This window comes from Phytophthora ramorum (genome assembly GCF_020800215.1).
Source record: "Phytophthora ramorum isolate Pr-102 chromosome Unknown Phyram_PR-102_s0007, whole genome shotgun sequence".
Taxonomy (NCBI): Eukaryota; Oomycota; class Peronosporomycetes; order Peronosporales; family Peronosporaceae; genus Phytophthora; species Phytophthora ramorum.
Genome location: NW_027150653.1, coordinates 2,266,055 through 2,286,401, shown reverse-complemented (window position 1 = coordinate 2,286,401; position 20,347 = coordinate 2,266,055). Strand labels below are relative to the sequence as shown.

The 20,347-nt window shown below is 53.7% G+C and overlaps 4 protein-coding genes across 4 annotated transcripts; 3 read left to right on the top strand and 1 right to left on the bottom strand.

Annotated features, from left to right (window-relative positions):
- Window positions 1-64: 64 nt before the first annotated feature.
- KRP23_8748 (Rhomboid-related protein 4) lies at window positions 65-1,431 on the top strand (the record flags this gene model as incomplete). The annotated part of the gene is made up of 7 exons (XM_067894226.1): window positions 65-200; window positions 264-270; window positions 389-481; window positions 560-704; window positions 772-825; window positions 886-1,033; window positions 1,100-1,431. The coding sequence occupies 7 exons, from the start codon at window positions 65-67 to the stop codon at window positions 1,429-1,431; spliced, it is 915 nt and encodes a 304-aa protein (XP_067743680.1).
- Window positions 1,432-1,614: 183 nt separating this feature from the next.
- On the top strand, window positions 1,615-2,733 carry KRP23_8747 (uncharacterized protein; the record flags this gene model as incomplete). Its single annotated transcript, XM_067894225.1, has 1 exon — window positions 1,615-2,733. The coding sequence occupies one exon, from the start codon at window positions 1,615-1,617 to the stop codon at window positions 2,731-2,733; it is 1,119 nt and encodes a 372-aa protein (XP_067743679.1).
- A 166-nt stretch (window positions 2,734-2,899) lies between these two features.
- On the bottom strand, window positions 2,900-4,118 carry KRP23_8746 (Rhomboid-like protein 14, mitochondrial; the record flags this gene model as incomplete). Its single annotated transcript, XM_067894224.1, has 7 exons — window positions 2,900-3,057; window positions 3,127-3,274; window positions 3,340-3,393; window positions 3,484-3,613; window positions 3,675-3,767; window positions 3,832-3,895; window positions 3,965-4,118. The coding sequence occupies 7 exons, from the start codon at window positions 4,116-4,118 to the stop codon at window positions 2,900-2,902; spliced, it is 801 nt and encodes a 266-aa protein (XP_067743678.1).
- A 148-nt stretch (window positions 4,119-4,266) lies between these two features.
- KRP23_8745 (Ecotropic viral integration site 5 protein-like protein) lies at window positions 4,267-7,410 on the top strand (the record flags this gene model as incomplete). The annotated part of the gene is made up of 8 exons (XM_067894223.1): window positions 4,267-4,464; window positions 4,527-4,570; window positions 4,644-4,978; window positions 5,054-5,106; window positions 5,191-5,892; window positions 5,955-6,125; window positions 6,198-6,263; window positions 6,328-7,410. 8 exons carry the CDS (start codon window positions 4,267-4,269, stop codon window positions 7,408-7,410), a joined length of 2,652 nt encoding a protein of 883 aa, XP_067743677.1.
- Between the last annotated feature and the right edge of the window lie 12,937 nt (window positions 7,411-20,347).

Below are 20,347 nucleotides of genomic sequence, written 5' to 3'. Positions count from 1 at the left end.
CTGTTTTATATATGGACCTGTTATTGAGGGTTCTCCAGACGAAGACTAATCGGAGTGTGTTAACATGTTTGGGCCGAATCTCGGCCGGCGCGGGCGCGGCGACGTGGGGCGCAACGGCCAGGGCCTCGCCCTCATGCTGATGCTGGTGCGGCAGATCCAGCAGCTGGAGCGGAAGCCACCCGTCACGCTCGCACTCATGGGTACGCAGCACTGCACATCTTTTCTACTCCCCCAAAGCGACTAATAACCGATTGCATTTGCAGCTCTGATGTACGGCCTCCACTTCCAGAAGAGCCACACGCCCGAGCTCTTTGCGCCATACTCACTGCAAGTGCAAGGCTGTAAGTATTACAATTGACCGAAGGACACTAAACTCGACTGATTACAGATGCCCGGACCGAGTGCTCAACAACTGGGACCTGACGCGAATTGTGGCGTCGGCACTGATCCACGTGGACGACTGGCACTTGTATCACAACATGTAAGCTTTCTGTGGCGATTTCGCTGATGAAAATGAAATGCCGAGTCGTTTTGGTGTGTGTTTTATTTTATTTTTCAGGGTCTCATTTCTGTGGAAAGGATACAATCTGGAGTACAAGTTGGGGAGCATGCGCTTCCTGCTCACTGTGGGCTATCTGCTCGTACTGTGCCACGTCCTTGTTGTTGTGATAGCTCTTGCTCTTGCTGTGGGCTTTCAGATGCCGGTATGTGTGGAGGAACATGCTAGTATGTTTCATACCGGCTGACTGACGGTCGTTTGTGTTGCGACAGGAACCGCTGCACCAGTGCAGCGTAGGGTTTTCAGGTGTGCTGTTTGCATTGAAGGTAAATATTTTATTTCCTTTTTCTTTTATCAATACATGTGCTGACTGCTATTCAACAAAGGTGCTCTTGAATCACAACTCGCCCGCATTTTCATCTGTCTACGGGTTCCAAGTGCCTACAAAATACGCGGCGTGGCTGGAACTGGTGGTGATCCACTTCCTCGTTCCTCGCAGCTCCTTCATGGGCCACATGTGTGGCATATTAGCTGGTTCGTCGAAACAACGCTTTTAGCTTGCCACGATGGTCGTATTGACTGACATTACTGGTTGAATAGGGTACATATTTGTGTATTCTCCGTTGGTGCAGTCGGCAATGACAACAGCAGCTCGCCGGATCAGCCAATTTGTAGAGCTTGCGGCTGGACTATCTTCTGGCCGACATGACACCAGCGCACGCCCCTCGTCGCCGCGTCCTCCGCAGGATTCGTCCAGGTCGCCAGCTCCATCCTTCGAAACGGATGAACAGTTGGCTAGGCGTCTTCAGGAGGAAGAATACCGATCTCAACAAGCTCCACGACCGCAGCCAGATCAACCTGTATCCGAGCGAATCAGTCCAACCGAACTTCGGCGCCGGCGCCTGGCTAGACTCGGCAATGAGCGGAGGTAAATTGGATCGCAACACGCTTCAAAATGGCGGCCCTAGCGCTGTCTTGAGTGGAGTGACCTGCTTGGATCAAAATTGACCACAATGAAAATACGCATCTAAGTTTGTTACAAATCTCGCTACGAACATCACATTTCACCAGCCTGTGCGCACAGTCCATTCCCATCATCTTCACTTCCGGCGCCCATGAACCGCGGCGTGCGTCGCCGCCTGGTGTCCCTGGGGCTGTGGCCCTCGCTGCTGGACGCCTTGGACCACGTCGCCTGGAAGCTGCAGCTCTTCGGCGTGGCGCTGCTGCACCTGCTCTTCTCCAGCGACAAGCAGTGGCTTGGATCCGCTCCTTCCTCCCCACCCACCGCAGCAGACCCCGCCACGGTCCTTCTCGTACCCTCTGCAGCCTCTTCCTCCGTCGTGACCAAACGCAAGCGCATCCTGTTCGTGCGCCACGCCGAGTCCGAGTGGAACGTCGTCTTCAACCGAGGCTTGAACCTGCGTCTGCTGGTGAGTCTCATGCGCGCGGTGGTGCGCGAGTGGGTGCTGCTGCCCACGGGCGACTCGGTCTTCCTGGACTCGCCCCTGAGCGGGCGTGGTCGCTTCCAGGCGCAGAGTCTGCAGGACCTTGTGTGCGAGGCGACGCTCCGCTGCGGCGGCCAGGCCACGCAGTCCCCGCCACTAGCAGCTCAGCCGCCGCCGCAGCAGCAGCAGAGCCGCCACACGCACAGCCACTCGTCGCATCAGACGGAGGAGCGCGCGCTGCTGCGGTTTCTGTGCTGTCCGCTGTCCGGCAGCGTCGTGGCCACGTCCAATCTGCGCCGCTCCATCGACACGGCGCGCATCGCATCGGCGTCGAGACTGGAGGCTCCCGGGCAGAGGATCCACGTGCTCTCGTGTCTGCAGGAGATCGGCCGCAACGTGGACACTCTGGCTATCAGTGAGGCCCACGCGGTTCAACCGCAAGAGGTGCTGGCGCAGGCCCCGCGCGGAGAGAAGCGCCACGACGAACTGTTCAACGTGGCCGAGAGTCACGGCAACAAGGCGGTGCTGGGCTGCGGGCGAGACCGCCTGCTCACGTTCGCGCACTGGGTCTTCAAGCAGCAGACGGACGTGGTCGTCGTGTACGGCCACTCGCTGTGGTTCCGCGCGTTCTGCCGCGAGTTCTTTCCGAGCGACGTGCACCACGAGGCCAAGTCGGCCAAGATGAGCAATTGCGGCGTGGTGACTTTCGTGCTGGAAGAGCACAGCAACGGCGGAGGCGAGGCCGCGCAGTATAGTATTCAGCCCGAAAGCTTCCAGCACCTCGTCTAGGCTGAGGCGCGGGTGCATCTTTTTATCGGAGCAACCTCGTGCTACTCGTTTTAAAAAGTTTTGAGTGATTGGACTCGAAAGTTGTGGTCTTCAATTCAAGCTGCACGGATAACGTCTAACACGTATCCATGCAGTCTTGTTATTTTTCTATGCCTGCCGCTCGGCTTTACTTTCTTCGCTGGATTGAGTCGGTGAATCGTGACCACAACTGCCACCAGTGCAAAGGTTTTTTTACGAGCCCAACTCGAATGAAGGTCAAATGAATTTGCTTTGCAGCACAGTCGATCATCCCTTGAGCATTCGGAGTCGTCACGTAGACGTACCCTGCGGGTCGCATTTCACGTGTGAGAAACAAGTCAATACCAGTACTTACTGGTAACATCTCTGAAGTACCTGCAATTAGTCCGGCGGCTTGAGCCAGCAGCGGCAGCTTTGGAACTAGAAGGTACGTAATAAGCAGCTCGAGCCATGCTGCGTATTTGGTGGGTACTCTGAAACTGTAGAGCTTCGTGAATGCTGGGGAGTTAACGTTCAGAATGACCTATTCATGACAGTTTTAGTTAGATTCCTGTAGCACTTTCGAAGCAACGAAGGATACAACCATACCTTCATCGCAGTAAGCACCCCGGAAAATCCTGTAAAGCATTCTCGCGTAGCCCCCTGGAACGGTATGTACATGTAGTACAACCACATCCATTAGCCTAATGTGCACACACTGCCAGAGCAGTAGGTGTCACGCAGATAACGAACCCACGATATTAAGTGTGCTCCAAATACGATCAGCGCCTGAGTCAACACGATCAGGTAGACCAGAAGTACACAGAATCCAATACTACCCAGTCGTCCTTCAAGCTTGTATCCTTTCCAAAGAAAAGATAACCTATCACCACATTTAGGTTAGTCCGCCCTCACGCACAACAATTTTCATCCACTCCACTCACGTGCTTTGGTACAAATACAGCTCCTCGGAATGAATAAATGGTGCTATGAACACCGCTCCAATTTCCTTATTCGCCACCACTTTCCCCTGGCACCTACCGACAAAACTTGTTGTTAGTACCACAACTTTCCGAAGAAATTTAATATAAATTTACCCACAAGGCAAAAGGAACCAGCATCGACGGTGTCCGCGTCGCCTTCATATTCAGTATATACATGAAGCCTGCAACCCCCACCGCCCACAGTCAGATGCATGATTATGGTAGCACATTTACTTAACTACAATCTACACCAATGAGCACGAGCGTCACGGGCGGCTTCCGGTCCATTTCTTGCACTGATTTGAGCACCATGAGCAGCGGCGCGGGGATGTCCGCGTCTGCCTTCTCACCCGTCGGCTCCTTCCTCTCAGCTGGCGACTGCTTCTTGCGTCGGAAGAGACCCATAATGAAGTTACGCTTGCAGTTCAACAATGATTGCAACTATTGGTCTAAAATCCAGCCGTTTCGCTGGAAACGATGCCACGAAAGTGCGCAAAGCTGCCGTTTGGTGCTCACCCAGAAGAAATCGCCTGATTTTATTCACAAGACGGAGATGTTACAGGGACTGAGGAGGAAAATCGGCCGCTATGCGCCTCGAGCAGGCGGCGCAAAGGAGCCGGAGGAGGAGGAGCAGGTCCAGCTCAAGGAGAACGCCACGCCCTTTGAGACCGCGGCCTGGCACTTTAGCCGACAGGACCGGGTCCTCAGGAGGCTCGAGACAGAGACGACGCTGATGATTGACCAGATCCAGGTAGTTTTTTCTTCTATTTTTTAGTGAGCTATTTTATTTTATTAACTAATGGGCGGGTGCAGGTTGCTTGTGCAACGATGGCTACAGTGGCGGACATTTTCTGCAGGTTTGGTGAACTACTTGGATGGGTTTGTTTTTTGTTGTTGGGGGCTTATCTATATTATTTTCGATGATTATAGTGGTGGCGATGAAGCAGTGGGTGGGTGTATTGGTGGAGAGTATAAATCAGCTATGAAGCAGATTGAGCGCGAAGAAGCCGAGAGGATGGAGCAGTCCATTCGGTTTACGGTGCTGGATCCGCTACAGGCGAGATTGGAACTGCACGGCCAGATACGAGAAGACATTAACGCGAGGGATAAACTGGAAGTAGAGTCGAAGATGCTGCGTGGCGTGACTCTGCGGATGCAGTCGTCGGGTCTGGAGGATGACGATAGACGAGCACAGACGGAGTTGGATCTGCACCGCGTGGCTGCGGCACTCCAACAAGCAGAGGCACAGTTGCTGCCGCAGTTGGGTATGATACTTTGCGAGCGGTTGTTATGTTAGATAAAGGTGATGACACTAACACTTGCGTTGCCGCATCATCCAGAGGACACAATCCAGTCGGGGGCTGCTAGCATCGTGGCACTATTCAACGCAACGGTCAGTTACGTGCTTGTTCTGCAGTGGGAACGAGAAAAAAGATGTTGACTCGCGGAAGCTGATATTTTTCGTTTACCTTCACAGCGTCTTCAAACAGCAATTTTCTTCCGTAATGCCAACCAAGCGCTGAGATCAAGTCTTTCGCCGGCAGAACATGAACTAATTTCAGAAGCGAATCAGCCGCTCAAAGTACTAGCGATTGTGAAGCACACGCCGTGTAGTGTATCACTGTCAGCAAGTGCTTCAAAGTTGAGCAAGGCGTCCAGTTTGACGTCCGACGGGTGGACCGAGGTAGATGGATCAAATTCGTCTACCGCACCAGACGGAGTCGATACGATTTCTGGAAGCGACGAAGACGATGAATTGAATACCCTACCGATCACTATCGAGGACTTCGAGGCTGGAAGGGTGCCTCAAGTCTGTAACGCACCAAAAGGTGGCGCAAAAGCGCAAACAGCAGACAGCTCCGGTGGTAATACAGAGATAGTAACCCTGGCTTCATATCCAGTTGTCACACACGACGACGATGGAGACGTCCAAGAAAAACGAGTCGAAGAAGAACAGTCTAGCAGAGTTCGCCGTTCGACTTCCCCATCGCCACGAACAGCGAGTTTTAAACCGATTACGCCGCGAAGGACCGCTAGCATGTTTTGGTCAATCCGCAAGACTATTCGTGGCAAACTCAGTTATGCAACCGGAGAAACAAGAATGATACGACAGAGCTCAGCACCTGTAATTGATACTTCTGGAGTTGCCAGCGAGGACGGCGCAAACTCTCTCGCCAAGGTATACTCTGATTTCGCTACTGAAACCAAAGTGTGCGCACCTAACTTTTGACGTGTTTGCAGAATGGCGAGCAGCTTCATATCATTCCGCAGTCTGCTACAGAATGGCTAGCCATCGAAGAATGTTTGTGGGAAATTGATTTGAGGGAGGCTAAATCACCCGGGAAATCGCTACTGACGGCAGATTCAATCAGCTCCACCGCAGATGTTCTTCTTTCTGGATTACTTCAAAAGGTTTGATTAGCATAGGCCTGCTAGCTTGTGTATAATGTGTAATCCTCTCACAACATGCTTGTGGCTTTGTAGCACGATGCGCTGTACTTCGAATGCCTGTCGTACCTTCGTGTCGAAGACCTTGCGCGACTGTCCAAGGTGAGTATCTATTTGCTTTCCGCTTCTTTCTTTAAACTGATCATGGCGATCCCAACACATTCAGGTCAACTTTCGGCTGCGTTCCCATCTACTGGATAGCGCCCCTATTTGGAAAAAGTGCATCCGGTCGGGCGGACTATCTCCAGCCATTCGCAGCTCACTTTGGCTCTCAGTGTTCTATGAGTCAACGCCATGGCGCTCAAGTGGAATTGCATCCCACTACCTTTCTCCAGACAGGCGCCACAGCATGTATGATCAGCTTCTGACGAAAGTGGAGGTAAAGTTAGCGGACGGGCTAATTGCAGAAGGGTTGCCTCTGAGTGATGACGATTCCCAGCTTGCAGTTTGGTTCCGGGAAATTGACGTTGATGTCGTGCGAACTTGCCACCGAAGCATACATGACGGCAATGTGGAAACGGTTTCGAGTCTATCTCCACCAATATCAAGTACTGAGATGAGCAATGATAAAGACTCGGTTGAGTCCGTCATGATGGAGTTGATTGACTGCATTGTCAGAAATGAAGGCAGTGAATCGAGTTTCGACAGCACGGAAAACTCAGAACTGGAAGCGAAGATTCGTCGCGTACTCCGTGCATACGTCCTTTATAACCCTCGTGTGGGCTATTGCCAAGGGATGGGCTTTTTAGTGCGCTTGCTGGCTGAAGTCGCTAACGATGAAGCAGATATTTTCTGGCTGTTCGTGGGGTTCTCTGAGCCGGAGAATGACCGCAATCTCTATGAGCCGGGAATGGCCGTGCTGCAGCCGTATCTGTCGAAGTTCGAGCTTTTGTTTTCGACGCACATGCCAGAGCTATACACACATCTCCAAGCTGAGGGTGTGCATGTTGCTACCTTCTGCACAAGATGGTTCTTGACGTTCTTTTCATCGTTCGAGACGTTAGCACCGACGCTGGTGACCCGCCTGCTGGATATCTTTGTTATTGATGGGTGGCGAATCATGTTCAGCGTTTCGCTTGTAATCCTCGATGAACTGAAGGAGCAACTTTTGCAGAGTGACATGGAGGGGATTCTGCGTGTCCTTCAGTTTCCACGCAGGTACATGCCGGAGCCTGACCAGCTACGCAAGCGACAACTGGTCCGACATGCACTGGCATTCAGTATTTCTCGTGCGATTAACTCTATTTGAATTCGCAGTTCTTGGGGATAGGAAACTTGCATCGAAGAAACAACCAATTCAGTCGAGTTTTCACTGCATCGTTGCTTTTGCGTCCGGTACTGCAATCAGCAAGTTGGATTTGAGCATTCTGGCAGCTATCGAGATCTTGATAGAGATTCAGGATTCGACGCTGGCAGAGTCCAATTCGACCGTGTTGACTATCACCGCCGGTGTCTATATTGTGTCGGTCGTACAACAACCTCGTACAGTAATACATGTAGAATCTCACTAACAATCACAAGCGTCAAGTTTTCAATCGAGCCGAACAAAATAGTCTCGCCTCGTATCTTGCTTGAGAGCTTTTCCCAAAACCAGCACCTCTATTCAGTCACCTGAGGGCATGGTCGTCCTCGATTCGCCGAACCGGTCGTCGTCGACTGCACGGGGAACACTGCGGCAAACGATGGACACCACTACTGTATGATAATGACGCCACTTATGGTCATAACGTCCGTAGCAACCGATATTGGTCATCTAATTCCGAGACCAGTACCAATCCCAAAGCCAGTACCTGGTTAGTATTGCATGCAGAAGATCGCAATGAGTTCGCATTTAATTGCCTCGTGCTGGTAATAACTCTGACGAGGCCTGGGTGGCTGTTTTGGGTGAAGCGCGCATTCGGTTGATCGGAGACCATCTCGCGTACTGGCTTTGGGAAATTGAACCTCATATTATCGGTGTCCTTCGCTCAGAGCAGCGATAGGAGCTGAGCTTGGTCAGTAAGTCTTGTCATTGTCATAGCAAGCTTCAAGCGATACAACATGAACGACCGGTAGATAGGGACTTCCTTTTTGACTTTCTACCATCGCAATTTGTAGGGATAATTTGAGCATCTAAACGTTGACAAGCTGCAGCATCAAAGACGTTTTTACTTTGCTTACAGATGCACATACTAGTTGGGTGTTTGAGATCAACCACACGAGTTCTTTCACTACGAACGCCGAAACAAAAACAACACTGCACATAGCACATTAACTCACGTTGATCCGCACGTGCATGGTGATGTGGCCGCCCTCCGACGATCTAGGAATCCAAAGAAGGAGCGAACCACCACCAGAACCTGGCAACCCCAACAAGCCGGGACGCCAGCGATCGAGGTACATATTCTTGTCTTGTAGCTCTGGAATTGTAGCATCCCACATAACAACCTCGCCCGCCCCAACATCAACCTCGGCGTAGTCATCGCCGCCCGAGTGAATGACCACAGTCACGTCTTCAGTATCAACACTTTCAAAAGCGATGTGGACAACCCCGTCACCAGACTTGGTCCATGTGCCATGGCTGCCTTCGAACGCTTCGTCGACAGTCTTGAGTCCGAGCGCGTCAAAAAGCGTTCCATCGTCGATTTCGCCGAGATAACCTGTAGGCCCGCAAATGGGCTGCACGAACTGCGACGCCATGTACGCGATACCCGTCGGGTCGATTGTTGACAGCACCACCAGTCCCATATTGGCCACCTTGAGCATGTATTCGTCTTCAGCGACGTCCTTCCCCAAATCGGTCTTGCCTGCATAACAGCACCAAATTACGTTAGCAAACGTCCAACAACCCCACCAACAACCAACAACCAAGTCGGCACCTGTGTCTATAAGTTGGTTCACGATGATTTCAAACGTCCTACGAAGCAGGTCACGGGTCTCGTAGGCCGCCGCCAATGTTTTAGTGGCCAACAGCTCGCCCATGCAATTGTTCGTGGCAGTAGGGATATCGATCAGAACAATGGAGGACTTGTACACCTTCACTCGAACATCATCGATGGAACTGCCGTCGCCGCGGTATTCGAGAACAGCCCGGGTGACGCGGTCAGTGAGACTCTTAAGTTGCCATCCACAGCTAGAATTTCGATCTATGAGCTCCTGCAATTCATCCACGGTCGTTTGCGACGAGTTAGCCATCTCGTTGCCAGATAGTAGATCCAAGACATTCGCTCCGGTCGAAATGATTTCGTCGCCGTTGGTGATCGCCTGCTTCACGATACCTTCCACGATGACAAGAACAGTGTTAGCGAACTTGGCGTTTTTCGGGACGGGAATGTTCAGGCACGTGCAAACGGCGACCGGGAGTTCATATAGCACGACGTCAGCCTGGTAAGCCACCGTCAGAAGTTGCTCTGTGTCGCCTTGTGGAGCTGCAGTTTGCTGATAGCGCATATAGAAGATCAATCCTCTGATCACTTGGATAATATTCGCTGCGCACGTGATCGCCCATTTTGCAGTTTTGTACGCAGCCAGGATCTCACCAAAGACTCCTCCAGTAGCCGCATTCAGCGCCACAGCCACGACCGAACCGATCTTGGAGAGAACAGCAAGTGCACAATCGTCGTTCTGAGGGATACACTCAAGCGCACAAACAACAGGGTACGCTAACGGACACTGCACGATGCAGTCATCGTCATCCTTGCCGTAGCCGAGCGGACAAATATTTCCGCTGTCGAAAGCAACCGTCTTGCGATAGCACGCTGTATCACTTGAAACACCAACTGTCGGGCCAACCCAGTTCCGGATTGTGGAGCCGAATGTGCCATTGCCAAACCCGTCGGGGTTAGTAAGCTCGATGTTCGTGGCGGAAATTCTCGTCCAGATGACTCCGAGCTGGTCGACTTCGTCCTCAGCGCGTCCGTGAAATCCACTCAGCTGGAATCCTTCGGGGGCGGTTACGGTGGCTTTGTCGTCGGTCGGAGTTCCGCCGGAGAGAACGTTTCCGGCACTAGTAGTAAAGCTGACGTAGAAGACGCGCGTGTGGCTGTTCTTCTTGCCCCAGTTTGCTTCCATCGACGTGATATACTCGCCATCACCGAGAGTGAGCGTCTGCTCCGATCCACCACTGCCACCATGGGACATTGTCACCTCTGCTGGTGCTGCCACCTGCAGCGTCACTGCGTCAACTCGCTTGCTAGACCGGATTGTAAGAGAGCTCGCCTTCTGTCCAAACTTGATCGCGTTGATATCCGAAAACGCAATGCCGTGGGGTCCACCAAAAATCTCGCTGAGCACAATGTCTTCGTCGGCAGAGGCTGCGGTGGAAGCTACCTCTTTGACAACCTCAATACTTGTCCACACCACGCCAAGCAAATCGATCTCATCGCCATCGCGACCAAAGAATCCCCCCAACTGGTAGCCTTCAGGCGCAGTAATCGATGCTTTCATGTCAGTTTGTGATCCTGCAGAGACCGCGTTGCCAGCACTTGTGACGAAATTAAGATAGAAGATACGCGTGTGCCCACCTTTCTCACCCCAATGCGCATCCATCGACGTGATATACTCCCCAGCACCGAGGGTGAGTGTGAAAGGGTCTCCACCAGTGCCGCCGTGGGTAAATGTCTGTGCCGTTGGCGCAGAGACTTCGAGAGTAAGACCATCAATTCGCTTATTACCACGAACAGTGAGCGACGTGATCGTTTGTCCCGATGTAGCTGAAGGTTGATCCGAGAACTGGTTTCCATGAGGTCCTCCAAACGACTCACTTAACTGAATAGCTCGCTTCACCGTGGTGGTTGTGCCTCCGTCGCCTGGCTTTACGGTACCAGGTGCTTCCTCAGGGGCTGGAGCGGGTGTCGGTGCAGGTGTCGGCGGTGCCGTAACCAGCTCAACACTCGTCCAAATTGCACCCAACAGGTCAATCTCGTCTCCATCACGGCCGAAAAACCCTCCAAGTTGAAAGCCCTCCGGCGCAGTCACCGAGTTTTTATCCTCTGTCATCCCTCCCCCCGAAACTGAATTGCCGGCACTCGTACCAAAACTCAAGTAGAAAATGCGTGTGTGATCACCTTTCTTCCCCCAGTGCGCTTCCATCGACGTAATGTATTCTCCAGCAGCAAGTGTGAGCTTGTTCTCGGTTCCACCAGTTCCACCGTGGCTGAACGTGGTAGCTGTAGGAGCCGTAATCTCGAGTGCGACACCATCAACACGCTCACCGGCACGAATCGTAATCGACGCAACTGCTTGCCCTGAAGTTGCTGCGGCTTCGTCGGAGAACTCGGTGCCGTGAGGCCCACCGAAACTTTCACTGAGCTGAACAGAGTCTTCGACGGAAATGGATGGTACTTCTGTTGCTGCTGGAGCTGGTGCTTCTGTTGCTGCTGGAGCTGGTGCGTCTGTTGCTGCTGGAGCTGGTGCGTCTGTTGCTGCTGAACCCGGCGCATCGGTACCTGCAGGTGCCTCTGTGCCAGCAGCAGACTCTCCACCTTCAGAAGCAGCAGGAGCGGACGCCTCTGTGCCAGCAGCAGACTCTCCACCTTCAGAAGCAGCAGGAGCGGGCGTCTCTGTTGCTGGAATTTCCGTCGCCAGTGGAGCAGGTTCTGTAGCAGCCGGAGCAGGCTCTGTAGCTGGTGGGTCCGCCGCAATGCGCGCCCAAATCGCTCCCAGCAAGTCAATTTCGTCGCCGTCTTGTCCGAAGAAGCCTCCAAGCTGGAAACCCTCCGGTGCAGTCACCGTACTCTTGTCCTCCGTCATGGACCCAGCAGAAACGGTGTTACCGGCACTTGTGCCGAAGTTCAGGTAGAAAATACGCGTGTGGTCATTCTTCTTCCCCCAGTGAGCCTCCATGGATGTGATGTACTCGCCAGCCGCAAGAGTGAGTGTGTATGGGTCGCCGCCACCTCCGCCATGGGCAAACGTTGCGGCGGTGGGTCCTGTAACTTCCAAGGTGAGACCATCGACGCGTTCTCCTGCGCGAATCGTAATGGAGCCCACGGTCCCTCCTGCGACGACCGAGGCCTGGTCGGAAAATTCTGTGCCGTGAGGGCCTCCGAAAGTCTCACTTAACTGCACCGAGTCGTCCGACAAAGTCCCCGGCACAACAGCGAGGAGCAGACACACCAACGCTTGAAGGACCATCGTCACCTCCCGTGGTGTCATACTCACGCGAGTGGATTCACCAGTGGCGCAGTTACCGAGAACGCTAGGCTGCTGCTGTGAGTTGGGGCTGCACAGTCTAAAATGGTGAAAACATGTTAGCAACATTGAAAGTCACGCCTCATCGCACTGCGATGTGCTGGATGAAGACTATCCAACTTTTAGTATGGGTCAAGCACCACCTTAATCTCGCGATTGACAGCAGGATAGACATTGGGATGGGGCTGCCACCGCTGGTGGGGGTAAAAATTTACCAATTTTCGCTCCATACTATAAAGTGAATTAATAATTGCCAGCCGATGTCTCGCAATCGGCGAGACGCACCTCAGAGCGGTACCAGAGTCTGATCACCTCAAGCAACAGCTGCGGCCACAGCTTTTTTCTTCTTCCCGCACTCGTTCAACGGCGAAATGCACAAGGGTGCAGTGGCAGACTTCTTACGAAGTGTAATTCCTAAACTGTATTTTACCTCAACAACTAGACTTCGTGATGCTATCGACATTTACTTTGTTATAGCACTGCCTCACAAACAATTTGAACAAAACACTGACTCCGCAATTCTAACTAACGTTGATCCGCACGTGCATCTCGAGATGTCCTCCTTCTGACGACCTAGGGATCCAGAGCAACAAGGAGCCACCGCCCGAGCCTGGTAACCCCAACAGTCCGGGGCGCCAGCGATCCAGGTACATGTTCTTGTCTTGCAGCTCCGGAACTGTTGCGTCCCACGTCACGGTATCACCTGCAGCCACGTCAACCTCAGCATACTTGTCTCCTCCCGAATGGACAACAACCGTCACATCTTCCGTATCAACACTCTCGAAGATGAGGTGGACGACACCGTCACCAGTTTTGGTCCACGTGCCGTAGCTCCCAGTAAACGCTTCGTCCACCGTCGTAAGACCAAGGGCGTCATAAAGTCTGCCGTCGTCGATCTCACCCAGATACGCTGTTGGTCCACAGATGGGCTGAACAAACTGGGACGCCATGTACGCGATTCCCGTTGGGTCGATCGTAGACAGCACGACAAGCCCCATGTTGGCCACCTTGAGCATGTATTCGTCTTCTGCGACGTCCTTCCCCATGTCCGTTGTCCCTGTCTCGACGAGCTCATCAATAATGACCCCGAAGGTTTTCCGCAGCATATCGCGGGTCTCAAAGGCGGCAGTGATCGTCTTGTTGCCTAGGAGTTCTTTCATGCAGTAGTTCGTGACAGCGGGGATATCGTTCATCACGATTGAAGACTGGTACACCGTCACCCGGATATCATCCACCAGAGCATCGGGTGTTGTGTTGCGAATCTCATTCACCGATCGAACGACGTGATCAGTGAGTCGCTTGAGCTCGTAGCCGCAGCTCGAGTTCGTATCAATGAGGTCCTGGAGCTCGTCCACGGTCGAGTCGGTCGAGTTGAGTGCGCCAGCACCCGTGAGTAAGTTGAGCACATTCTCTCCGGTGGAAATGATCTCGTCACCATTGGTGATGGCTTGCTTTACGATGCCTTCGACAATCTTGAGTACCGTGTCGGCAAACTTGGCGCCTGATGGAACTTGTATTCCGAGACAAGTGCAGACCGCAACAGGAAGGTCGTAAACTACCACGTCTGTCTGGTAGGCTACGGTGAGCAGCTCCGCTGTATCTCCCTCTGGGGCTGTGGTTTGGCGATAGCGGAGGTAGAAGATCAACCCCCTGATAACCGTGACGATGTTCGCCACACACGTGACGGCCCACTTTGCAGTCTTGTACACAGCAAGTATCTCACCAAATACACCACCGGAGGCAGCATTGAGAGCCACCGCGACAACCGATCCAATTTTCGAGAGCGTCTCGAGCGCGCAGTCGTCGTTTTGAGGGATGCATTCCAACGAACAGGAAACCGGGTACGCCATCGGACATTGTGCGATGCAGTCGTCGCCATCTTTTCCATAGCCCAGTGGGCAAATGTTGGTACTGTTGTAGTCGACCGACTTCCGATAGCACGCCGTGTCACTAGCCACGCCAACGGTGGACCCAACCCAGTTGCGAATGGTAGTTCCATACATGAGGCTGGACCCAGAACTTTCCTGCTCATCGGTAAGTACCAAATCTACGGCTGACATTCTCGTCCAGATCGCTCCAAGCTGGTCAACTTCATCCTCAGCACGACCGTAAAATCCCCCAAGCTGAAAACCATCGGGAGCCGTTGCAGTGGCTTTGTCGTCGGTCTGAGTCCCCCCAGAGATCGAGTTCCCAGCGCTCGTGACGAAGTTGAGGTAGAAAACTCGCGTGTGGTCGTCCTTCTTACCCCAGTGGGCCTCCATTGACGTGATGTACTCTCCAGCACCAAGCGTGAGGGTGTTCTCAGTCCCACCAGAACCTCCGTGATTCATCGTCACCTCTGTTGGTGTTGCAACATTCAGAGTCACAGCGTCCACGCGTTCGCCTGAGCGAATAGTGATGGAACTAGCTGTCTGCTCGAACAAGATCGAATTGATATCCGAGAATGCAACACCGTGAGGTCCGCCGTAGAGATCACTAAGTACGATATCACTATCGGACACGGTGGCAGCAGCTGAACTTGTGGCAGTGTCGTCCACTACAACGATACTCGTCCACACCACACCCAGTAGATCGATCTCGTCGCCGTCACGACCAAAGAATCCGCCTAATTGATAGCCGTCAGGTGCACTCGCGGAGCCGCTTTCATCCGTCTGAGTTCCTCCAGTAATTGAGTTCCCTGCACTTGTGCCAAAGCTAAGATAGAAGATGCGGGTATGACCGTCCTTTTGACCCCAGTGAGCTTCCATCGACGTGATGTACTCGCCTGCACCTAGCGTGAGGGTGTTTTCGGTTCCACCAGTTCCGCCGTGCGTGAACGTCTGAGCGGTGGGTGCCGATACGACGAGGGTGAGTCCGTCAATGCGGTCACCCGCACGAACGGTGATAGAGGTGATAGTTTGCCCGGAAGTAGCCAAAGTCAGATCCGAAAACTCGGTGCCGTGAGGCCCACCGAACGTTTGGCTGAGTTGCGTAGCTGGCCCAGAAGTTGTCGGTGCCGTCGTACTCGGTGATTCTGGTGTGGTTAACGTTCCGTCATCCGTTGCTGAGCCAGTTGAGCTTGTGGTAGAGTTGACTGCAGCCGTTGAGCCTGAGCTTGTAATTGCCACGGAACCAGTTGACGATGCCGTCGCTGAGCCACTTGATGCATAAATTTCTGCTTGAGTTGGAGACTCCTGAGCTGAAGACGCCGACGTAGTAGTTGGGACTGTTGTAGCTTGAGCTGCCGACGCGGACGATGCAGTCTTTCCGTCTGCTGACGCCGAAATGTTGGCTGGAGCGACAGTGGCCGGACTCTCCATCGTACCGGCAATACTTGCCCAGATCGCACCCAGCAAGTCAATTTCATCGCCGCCGCGACCGTAAAACCCTGCCAGTTGATAGCCATCGGGCGCGGTTGCTGACCCTGTCGAGTCAGTCTGCGTTCCTCCAGAGATTGAGTTGCCGGCGCTCGTAGTGAAGCTTAGATAGAAGATGCGCGTGTGGTCATCCTTCTTGTCCCAATGAGCAACCACTGACGTGATGTATTCACCCGTTCCAAGCGTGAGCGTGTTGTCTGTCCCGCCAGTTCCCCCGTGGGTGAACGTCTGTGCAGTCGGAGCCGATACTCCTAGAGAGATGCCGTCAACGCGCTCACCTGTTCGAATCGTGATAAAGCTGACAGTCTCCCCAGCCACGACAGAAGCTTGGTCGGAGAACTCGGTGCCATGAGGGCCACCGAATGTCTCGCTGAGCTGCACAGTGTCGTCTGAGGCGGCCAGAGCCACAGCCACGAAGGCCACGAAAGCCAACGCCTGCAGGGCGACGAGCACAACCCGAAGCACCATTTGCTGTGTGCGAAAGAGGCTGCAAAATCGAGAATGCCAACTGGCGAAAGTCTCTCTAGCCTCACCGCAAGACGCCAAGGTTGCAGTGTTGAGACTGTGATACCTCATGCAACGCCAATGGAAAGGCAGCTTCGCCAGGAAATCAACCACGATTTGCGAGGGATAACAACGATGACATGTCCTACTGAGCAATTACTACAGTAGTGCTCTCCGTATTGATTTGGTTCGGCCCGGGGGTTGCTTTCACTCAATGCACCGCGTTTGCCTTGGTGTCGGCTACCAGGGCAATGCGGTCGAAACGCATTAAAGCTAGCTGGAAGCGTTTGAAGATTAACATCGTTTTTCGACAGCACAGCGTCGCGTGGTAATCGCTAACGGACCGATCTCTGTCCTACCAGGGGATTGTGGTGGAGTCGCGCCGGAAGCAGATGGAGGTGCAAGTGTTGGCGCGGCAGATTCCACTGGAATTTCCAGGGGTGAGCTCCTGTGACACCGTCCCTTTGTAGGTCCGTGCAACTTGCTGCGATTGACGTGCGTCGTGGACGAAAGCGTGCCGATATGAAGGAGTCCTCCGACAAGTCCGAGCAGCTTCAATAACATCTTCCACGATTGATCATGGGATTGGGGATACCTCAGGAATGAGAGCTCGCTCGATTAGCGAGATTGGAGCTCGGGTGCGTTGAACACCAGCAACAAAGTTGCATTACTGGTGGTTGCTTTAGCGATTCAGCACCATCAAGGTCACGTGTAGTTCCAAGTATTATAGTACTATATTTGCATCATCTCTCCATTATGACTGAGCTGCATGCACCAAAGGAGGGAAAGCAGTGTCCTCAATTGTGTGAATATATCCCTGAGTCATCGCTGAAAACCCACACATGAATACCATGCACGCAACAAATATTATTTGACTCAACTAACTGATACCTGCACTTGCTTAGCTGGGGTTGATCCGCACGTGCAACTCGAGATGACCTCCCTCCGACGACCGCGGAACCCAGAGCAGCAGCGAACCACCGCCCGAACCGGGCAAGCCAAAAAGCCCCGGACGCCAGCGATCCAAGTACATAGTCTTGTCTTGCAGCTCGGGTATCGTAGCATCCCACGTCACCGTTTCACCAGCGCCCACTTTCACTTCGGCGTATTTGTCTCCGCCCGAATGAATTGTCACGGTCACGTCGTAGATATCTACGCTCTCCATGATGAGGTGGACGACACCGTCACCAGTTTTGGTCCACGTGCCGTAGCTCCCAGTAAACGCTTCGTCCACCGTCCTAAGACCAAGAGCGTCAGAGAGCCTGCCGTCGTCGATCTCACCCAGGTACGCTGTTGGCCCACAGATGGGCTGAACGAACTGGGACGCCATGTACGCGATTCCCGTTGGGTCGATCGTAGACAGCACGACAAGCCCCATGTTGGCCACCTTGAGCATATAGTCGTCTTTGGCCACGTCCTTCCCCATGTCTGTTGTCCCTGTGTTCACCAGCTCGTCAACGATGACCCCGAAGGTTTTCCGCAGCATATCGCGGGTCTCAAAGGCGGCAGTGATTGTCTTGTTGCCTAGGAGTTCTTTCATGCAGTAGTTCGTGACAGCGGGGATGTCGTTCATCACGATTGAGGATTTGTACACCGTCACACGGACATCGTCTGCAGAGGCATCGGGAGTCGCATTTCGAGCATCGTTGACTGAGCGAAGGACGTGATCGGTGAGTCGCTTGAGCTCGTAGCCGCAGCTTGAATTCGTGCTGATCAGGTCTTGGAGGTCATCCACTGTCGTGCCCGACGTGCCATTGAGCGCTCCGGTGCCCGTCAGCAACTTCAGAACATTTTCTCCAGTCGAGACGATTTCCTCACCATTGGTGATGGCTTGCTTTACAATACCTTCGACGATCACGAGGACTGTGTCGGCAAATTGCGCGCCCTTCGGCACTGGGAGGCCGAGACAAGCACATACAGCCACAGGAAGGTCGTATATCACAACGTCCGTTTGGTAGGCTACGGTGAGCAGCTCCGCTGTATCTCCCTGAGGCGCCGTGGTTTGACGATAGCGAAGGTAGAAAATGAGACCTCGGACTACCGTGACAATGTTCGCTGCGCACGTGATGGCCCACTTTGCAGTCTTGTACGCAGCAAGGATATCTCCGAACACACCGCCTGTGGCAGCATTGAGAGCGACCGTAACGACCGAGCCGATCTTAGAGAGCGCTTCAAGCACGCAGTCGTCATTTTGAGGGATGCATTCAAGCGAACACTCAACAGGATAAGACAGCGGACACTGGGCTTGGCAGTCGGTATCCGCTTTGCCGTAGCCGAGTGGGCAAATGTTGTTGCTGTCAAAATTCATCGACTTCCGGTAGCACGCCGTGTCACTTGCTTGGCCGATGGTGGGACCCACCCAGTTGCGGATCGTGGTTTCGTACATGACACCAGACCCAGAGCTGTCCTCCGTGTCGGTAAGTGATAAATCCTTGGCTGACATTCTCGTCCAGATCGCTCCAAGCTGGTCAACTTCATCCTCAGCACGACCGTAAAATCCCCCAAGCTGAAAACCATCGGGAGCCGTTGCAGTGGCTTTGTCGTCGGTCTGAGTCCCCCCAGAGATCGAGTTCCCAGCGCTCGTGACGAAGTTGAGGTAGAAAACTCGCGTGTGGTCGTCCTTCTTACCCCAGTGGGCCTCCATTGACGTGATGTACTCTCCAGCACCAAGCGTGAGGGTGTTCTCAGTCCCACCAGAACCTCCGTGATTCATCGTCACCTCTGTTGGTGTTGCAACATTCAGAGTCACAGCGTCCACTCTGTCGCCCGAGCGGACAGTGATAGAGCTTGCCCACTGAGCGAACTTGATCGAGTCGATATCGGAGAACGCATTACCGTGAGGTCCGCCATAAAGGTCGCTCAGAACAATATCTTGGTCCGATACATCCGCGGCTGCTGCGCTGCCTGAGCCTGTCGGGCTGGGAGCGGCCTCCACCACCGCGATGCTCGTCCACACCACACCCAGTAAATCAATTTCATCACCGTCACGGCCAAAGAACCCGCCCAATTGATATCCATCAGGAGCTGTGACGGAGCCCTTCTCATCCGTCTGTGTTCCTGCAGAGACCGAGTTGCCAGCACTTGTACCGAAGTTGAGATAGAAGATTCGGGTGTGGCCATCCTTTTGACCCCAATGGGCCTCCATCGAAGTAAAGTACTCGCCCGAGCCAAGCGTAAGCGTATAGGGATCCCCACCAGTGCCGCCGTGGGTGAAAGTCTGCGCTGTAGGCGCGGAAACCTCGAGGATTAGCCCATCGATGCGGTCAGCACCGCGAACAGTGAGAGTTGTAATTGTCTGTCCCGAAGTCGCCGCGGATTGATCCGAGAACTCGTTGCCGTGGGGGCCTCCAAAGGTTTCACTTAGCTGGACCGCTGGACCGGTCGCTGCCGGTGCCGCTGCACTTGATGGTGCATCGGTGCTTGGAGATTCGGACGTATCTAACGAGCCATCGATTGGCGCTGTTGAGGATCCTGCGGTGGAGTCGCCGACCGAAGCTGCAGAACCAGAGTCCGCCGTAGAGCCCGAAATTACAGACGAGTTGGTGGGGGCTGACGAAGCTGCAGACGCGTCGATTGATCCACCCGAGTTTGAATTTGCAATTGCCGAGCCCGAGTTTGCAATTGCTGTTGAACCCGATGAGGCTGCTGTCGATGATCCTGTCGACGCCGCAGACCCAGAGCTTGGCGATACAGAGGACCCTGATGAAGTCGTTGGGCCAGCAGACGCTGCAGATGTATCGACCGGAGCTGAGTTTGAGGAAGTTGTTGCGACCTGGGCCACGGATGCAGACGTGTCTGGCGGAGCCGCAGCTTGAGCTGCTGATGCCCCTGCGTCTGCGGACCCTGATGCCGGGATATCGGCTGGAACAACCGTTCCAGGCGTGTCGTCCGCAGCGGTGACACTCGACCAAATCGCACCAAGGAGATCGATTTCATCGCCGTCACGACCAAAGAACCCACCGAGTTGATAGCCTGACGGTGCGGTCGCAGATCCTGTCGAGTCTGTCTGCGTTCCCCCAGAGACAGAATTACCGGCGCTGGTGCCAAAGTTGAGATAGAAGACACGGGTGTGGCCGTCTTTTTCGCCCCAATGCGCCTCCATCGACGTAATGAACTCGCCAGTGCCAAGCGTGAGTGTGTTGTCGGTTCCGCCAC